Below are 6,888 nucleotides of genomic sequence, written 5' to 3'. Positions count from 1 at the left end.
AGTAATTGCTCGTTTAATGTTGAATGAAGACAAGGATGATAGTATGTGGTTTACTGAATCCCATCGTTATGTTGCTGCTTGCAGATGTCCCAATTGTTTGTGTGTTATAACTTATATGTTCACATGTAAAGAATAAGGATGATGATTACACGTTACAACTAGTGTTCACAAAGATACACGGAAGGGTGGTGGTGGTTCTATACGAATGCATCCTCATCCTCATCCTCATCATCATTCATCATTCATCATTCATCATTCATCATTCATCATTCATCATTCATCATTCATCATTCATCATCGTGATCTTGGGTTTGTTAAAAAGAAGAAGAAATAAACGAGAAGGAAAAGAACTGACTTGTGGATAAGAAGGCCTCCGTGTGAAACGGACGCTTGCCCCCCCCCCCCCCCCCTCCCCTTTTCTCTGTGGCACGAAGAAGGGGCGTGGCAGGCGAATCTTCTGCTGACGTCACATCCTCTCTCTCTCTCACACACTCTCTCTCTCTCTCACACACTCTCTCTCTCTCTCTCTCTCTCTCTCTCTCTCTCTCAACCCAAAACAAAGCAAAAAGAAAGAAATAACGCACTTGCAGAGAAAGCAGAAGACGCGGCCATGGTGGCATCCGACCAGGTAACAGAGAAAACTGTTCCTCTCTCTGATCACTTTCATTTCACTCCCGTGCTCTCTTCTCCTTCTCCTGCACAGACAGTTAACCCCTGCACTCTTATTTATTTTTGCTTCATTTCTTTGTCTGTTCGGCGATGCATCGCACTAGCTGAAATGAGTTCCCCATACATTGGTCGGCCGTTTCGAGTTCCTTGTATTCTGAAACCCTAGAAATCGTTTTTTTACTTTTATTTTTAACGATGAACTCTTTCCTCTTGATATGAGCATTCTCTTCTTGTCCTGAATTGAGCCGTTTCGTCTTTACTTGAACAGTTTCTTCTTGTGTTGGACCGCTTAGTCTGGACATGGCTCCTCCCGTGAACATTCTGCATCTGATCATGGTGGATGCAGCGGGAAATTTCCTGGAGGCAATGGAAACTAAAGAAGAGACCTGTGGATGAATATTATTATTGCGTCTGTCCTTTTGTTCCTCCGTGTCTGGTTGTCTAGCTCTGGTACAGTAGCTTCGATGCCGGATCACCACGCAGCTGTGGATGACTTCGTATACAAGTTAAAACGCAGGTAATTCATGTTTTTCATCAACCTATGCGTTTCCTTTTTGTTCACGGCTTCACGTGGACGGTCAGGGGCTGGTGATTCCTTCATATCATGACTCATCAACTGCTTTTCAAAGTTAAAGGCACATGTATTGCGCCATCTCATGATACAATATCCTTTAGTTTTTCCATTGCATGTCATATCTCTTCGTATGCGTTGGTTCTGTTTTCCATTTCATGTGTTGCATTATCTTGGTTACCTATATTGACCAGAAGGTCCTAAGACTTGCTTGTTCTTGGAAAAGGCACTGGAAAATAATTTGAAACCCCAACACTACCTGAACAGTTTCAAATGGAATAAGTGCCTCACTGTTGAAAAGTATTAAGATTTGCATGTTCCAACGTTTATTGAAATAAGTTGAAATCTTAAGTACAGCTGCACAGTCTCTGTAGGTAGTGTCAGTCTATTGGATGGATGTTTTTCTATTTTCATCTCTCTTAATTTATATATGCTTAAAAAATAGGTAATCCTGATCTAAGCTACAACATCAGTAGGTTATGCAGAAGTGGCCTAGTTCCTGTTGATAGGAAATATGTACCTTCAAGGATTGTGCTTTTGTTCAATGAAAAGTCAAGAAACATTTGCAATCACCAGTGTTCTAAATTGTGGTTCTTTCGTCATCATAGTTCTTTCAAAATTTGCTTTTTGATGCATTGAATATGTCCTAGTTTTTACAAAATCTTAGATATTGGTAGATGGTAGGCTTAGGAGTGCTAGGCATGTGGGAGTTAATTTAGTCAGGTCAATTTCACAGGATTCATTATATGATTAGTCTCTTAACCTTTTGAACATGTGCTGAGATTTATAGACTGTTGATAGAGTTTCTGCTGTATTCTTGTACTTCATATTCTATTGACTGAGGCAGGGATTTTCCTTTTAAATATTCTTAAAATAACACATGAGTTAGTCAGTTGCTCATTTTAGAATTCCCAATATTTTTTTGATATCTCTGAAACTTTGAAAAGTGCTACTCTCTAGAGCATTAATGCACACTAAGACAGTAATTCTAAGCGATATTGCTGTAATAGTGTTCATCTACACATTTCAGGCAAGTCGAGGGATCTTTAGATACTGCAAGGCTAACAGCAGTCTTACTGAGACAAGTGATTTCGCAAAAGCGGCTCACGCTTTCAGCACCAGCTGCAACTCTGATTGAGGCTGTGAAGTCTGTTGGATTGCGCATTATTGCTGCTAATCCCATTGGTATGTATTAATTTCTAAGATTCTTGCCTCTAGGTATATGTTCTCCCAAAATCATCGGAGAAATGATATTTCCCTTTCTCGAACTCATCACTTACTAATCTTGCAAGGAATCTGTCATTAGCTTTAAGCAGTCCATACTGCTTATATTAGCTTTTTGCTTTTAAGAGAATGGTTGTTGATTAATTTTCCTGATATAAGATGTTCATTACACCTTCGTCTCTAGTTCATCCTTACAGTATATATCTGAAAAATCTGGTAATCAATCGAATTATTGTAAATGTTATTACCTGAATATCAATGACCTAGATTCTTATTGAGGTGATGCATAAATTAGAGTGTGTACCCTTGTTAGGCACTTGAGGTAATTATTGCACTTATAGTTTGTGTGCACAAAACCCCTTTTCTCATATATTCATGCAGGTTTTTCATTTCCTTGGGCATTGCAATCAAAGTTTGTATTATAGGAGGGGTTTAGAAGGAAAGTAGGAATACAACAAGGGACTTGTAGTGCCTCTATATACGAAAATCATGCAGATGAGAAGATAGTTGCTAATGAAAGATCTGCGAAAGGACATCAGCAGCATCACATCTTAGACAATATTTTGTATCTCATCTTACCCTGATGTTGAAATGTACTGTTAAATTTTTGAGAATCACATGACACCTGCTGGGTCTCGTGCTTGCAACTCAGCTGTTGTGTACAATCAGGTTCAAATGCCAGATTTTAGTATCTGTCGACAGGGATGTTCAACTAAACGTTCATAAAGCTCATAAATGCAAGTTGATCCTCAGTCACTATCAGGGCAACTTACAGTTTTGCACAGATAATGACAGGTCATAGTCCAGGTCAATGTGTTGCTTCAAAATATCTGAGAGTTCAATGTATGATTCATGGAAGGATGCTGCTAAGGCCATTTACTGTGTCTTTGCACAATAGTATTGTGAACTGTTGTTGCATAAGATTATAGTAAACCTATATTTTGAAAATGCTTCATTTTAGCATCTAAGTGCATATTACTGTTAAAAGAAATTCAAATATTTTGCAGAGAATAGAAATGAATGCTTGCAATAAAAATTGATACATCTGTAGTAGTTTGCTTTTCGTGTAGTTTTATATTTCACATTCAAGATATGAGTGGGGATGGCATATGAGCGTATTTAATTTGGTACTCATACTGGGAGCTATTGCATGCTTGCAATACCATCTGCGATCATGTATTGCTGCTTAAATTGCATGGTTGTTGGTTTTTGTATGTACACAATTTTCTTTTCTATTTCCCTCTTCCCATGTGTCATGCTTTTGAACTTCCTTGCATGGTGGTTGATTTTTTGTTTGTATCTGTTTTTGCTTCTATTTGTTTCTAAAGCTAGATATCCTCATTGTGGAAGGTATTTATAATGTGTATTCATAGAACATTTTAAGCCTCTGTGTGTGTGTTAATAGGTCATGGATATATTTTATATGGTTATTAACTTGAATTATTTATTTATTATTTTTCTAATCATATAATGACTATAAATTGGAGTCATTATTTATTTGATAAATGATAGCACTCGACTTTCCATTTCTTGGTCTATATCCAACATGCCTATTGATAAATAGAAGAAACAAGGATAAGAGTATAATGTAGAAAGAATGATGGATAAGTTTTATAATAATGCTTTTGGAGTATTATATTGTGTTAATGTGCAAGTGCAAGGGTTTGCACGTTCATCAGCTGGGTAGGCAGATAAAACACTTCTAGTATCTCCTCGCATTTGGCATTTGCATCAGTTTCAAATATATAATGCAGGTTTAATATTTTGTGTTTGTGTGATGTGTCAGGTTCCCCTAGATGGCAGATGAACCCCACCTCATTTTATTTATACAACATTTACCATTTTTTGAGATAATTATACATTTTCAGAATATTTCTCTTTGAAGGTCTTCCTCTTATGGGCAACTTTGTTTCTGTACAGAGCTTACTGTGGGGAATGTTGTGCGGCGTGTGCTGCATATTATCAGGGAGGAAGAAGCATCATTGGAAACAAAAGTAATGACTGAGGTTAGCAGTGCAGTTGAGAGCGACGATGAGAAGGAAGATAAAACAGCTGGCTTTTCTGCAGCTGTGGTTGTTGCTGCCAATAGAACTGTAATGAGGACCCCATCATTGCATAACCTACTTGAATCTCTACCACCTGATGTGGCCACAAATTTGCAAGCATCATCTACTGGTGATTCAGAGGGAAAAAGCAAATGTAAGCAGATATTGCATTTTTTCTAGGCTCATATATCAGTGTGTGACATATTGTAGAGATGATTATTGAGGCTTGCTATGCTTGAACAGCTGGTGACAAGACCTCAAAAATTTGGAAGCTGAAACACAATGTGATTGAGGGGATCAATGAACTATTGCAAGAGATTGATAATTATCATGCTCAGGTGGCAGAACAAGCTCTTCAGCACATACATCAAAAGTATGTCTTTAAAAGGAATAAATGTCTTCCATTTTTCCTTAAAAAACGTGCATGAAGGGAGCATTTAGTAATATGATCCATTGACTTTGACAGTGAAGTCATATTGACATTGGGAAGGTCACGTGCACTTCTTCAATTTCTTCTTGAAGCTAAGAAGAAAAGAACCTTTGAGGTTTTTGTTGCTGAAGGTGCACCAAGGTACCATTTTACAATCATTTTAATAACTTGCACGGATATTCATGGAGTCTCCTTCTGAGGGAATAACTCTCAATTATGTTTTTGTAGAAAATGCAGGGATATTAGATAAACTCTCACACAGCAAGATAACTTAGAAGACTTAAGGAAAAATCAGTAGATTAGGAAAAACGAGCTTCTTTTTTTCAAAGATGTAGAATGGTTTATATAACCAATATCTACAAGTAGGTGGAAACCCAACGGTCGCTTAATTAGGTAACTATGTTTTGACCTAACAGTCACTTAACTAGGTTCACACTATTCTAAGTATGTTTACACCCAACAATTACGTAACTAAGTTCACACTATTCTAATTGTGTTCACACCAAACTTTCATAGGATACACATTAAGCGTAACAAACCCCCTGAAGTGAATGGTGTGAACTTGAATGTCGTCACCATCTTGGTGTTGGAAGAATGCCCAGTTCCTTGTGAAAATATTCAAACTTTTCTCTTGATAGAGTCTTTGTAAAAATGTTTGCAACATTTTCACGAGTTTGTACGTAGGCCAAGTTTATCTCTTGAACATGGAACTGCTACTTCATATAATGATAGTCCACCTCAATGTGTTTTGTTCGTGCATGGAAAACAAGTTTATCTTTGTAGCATGGAACTACTCCTTCATATAATGATAGTCCACCTCAATGTGTTTCGTTCTTGCAATTGCCAAGACACTTTGACTATATGCAAATATACAAGTAGGAGATGGTTGCTCAAGTGACAAGTCGGACAATAATCTCCTCAGCCAAACACACTCTACTATAGCGCTGAATGCTGCCCTATATTCAGCTTCACAACTTGATGTTGCCACTGTTGGCTGCTTCTTGCTGAGCCAGGAAACACAGGAATTGCGTATCATGAACAATTGCCACTATGTGAGACACGAGTGGTGTCACAGCCAGCCTGATCATTGTTAGTGAAGGCTGTTAAAGTAGATGAATTGCCTTCTCCATAGAAGAGGCTGAAATCCATAGTGCCTTTGAGGTAATGGAAAACCCACTTAGCTGGTTGCCAATGCTTTGCTCCAGGGCTGTGCATAAACCTGCTTAAGTGCAAAACTGCATATTGAATGTCAGGTTGCGTGTTGCATAAAAATATCAAACAAGATATAGCTTGCTGGTATAAGAATGCATGAGTTGGTTCTCCTTTGTCTTTAATTGAGAATTTGAAACTTGCTTCTACAGAAGTGGAGTTTGGCTTGCACTCTTCAAACCTAAATTGTCGTAGGAGCTTCTTGATGTACTTTCTTGGACTAAAAAAAGTTTCCCCTCAACAGTAATAAATTGAACGCTGAGGTAGTAATGGAGATGACCAAGGTTTGTCACCTCAAATGTCCTACAAATATCAGCTTTGAAATTTGCAATTTGTTGCTCATCAGGTCCTGTGATCAGCAAATCATCAACATAAAGCACAACAATTAATGAAATTTCTCCATCCTTTCAAACATAGAGTGCTTTTGGTTAGGCTGTTCACAAAACCCAGTTGACGAAGATGAGCATGGATCACATGGATCTTTGTATTCCATGCTCAAGGTGCTTGCATCAAGCCGTAGAAAGCTTTAAGTCTTTGCATTCCATTTAGGGACTGTTCTTGTTTGCTTAGAAGAGGCTTGCTCTTCCTCCAATTCCATGTCAACATCATGGTGATTAATGACTTGTAAAATCAGAATTATTATCAACAATGTTTGGTTGCTCATTTTCAACCACATTGGGCTGTTGCAAGAGATCAATTTGAGCATTGTTGGGCTGCTTAACATCTCTGTTTGGAGCATC

General features: G+C 38.0%; 1 protein-coding gene across 2 annotated transcripts; it reads left to right on the top strand.

Moving 5' to 3' along the window:
• The first annotated feature begins 525 nt into the window (after nucleotides 1-525).
• Nucleotides 526-5,153, top strand: LOC147847248 (uncharacterized). Of its 2 annotated transcripts, none has more exons than XM_087339396.1 (6): nucleotides 526-628; nucleotides 938-1,186; nucleotides 2,271-2,425; nucleotides 4,385-4,663; nucleotides 4,753-4,882; nucleotides 4,976-5,153. In XM_087339396.1, the coding sequence occupies exons 2-6, from the start codon at nucleotides 1,062-1,064 to the stop codon at nucleotides 5,136-5,138; spliced, it is 852 nt and encodes a 283-aa protein (XP_087195522.1). In that variant the 5' UTR covers nucleotides 526-628; nucleotides 938-1,061; the 3' UTR covers nucleotides 5,139-5,153. The 2 variants fall into 2 exon arrangements, with proteins under 2 accessions (XP_087195522.1, XP_087195523.1); XM_087339397.1 differs by lacking the exon at nucleotides 526-628 and adding an exon at nucleotides 687-797.
• Nucleotides 5,154-6,888: the final 1,735 nt, after the last annotated feature.

The sequence above is a fragment of the Azolla caroliniana genome, unplaced genomic scaffold (genome assembly GCF_043228905.1).
Source record: "Azolla caroliniana isolate FFs.n. ecotype wild unplaced genomic scaffold, voAzoCaro1.0.p SCAF_1298, whole genome shotgun sequence".
NCBI lineage: Eukaryota > Viridiplantae > Streptophyta > Polypodiopsida > Salviniales > Salviniaceae > Azolla > Azolla caroliniana.
The sequence above is the reverse complement of the archived record's forward strand: the minus strand, read 5'-3'. Positions and strand labels throughout refer to the sequence as shown.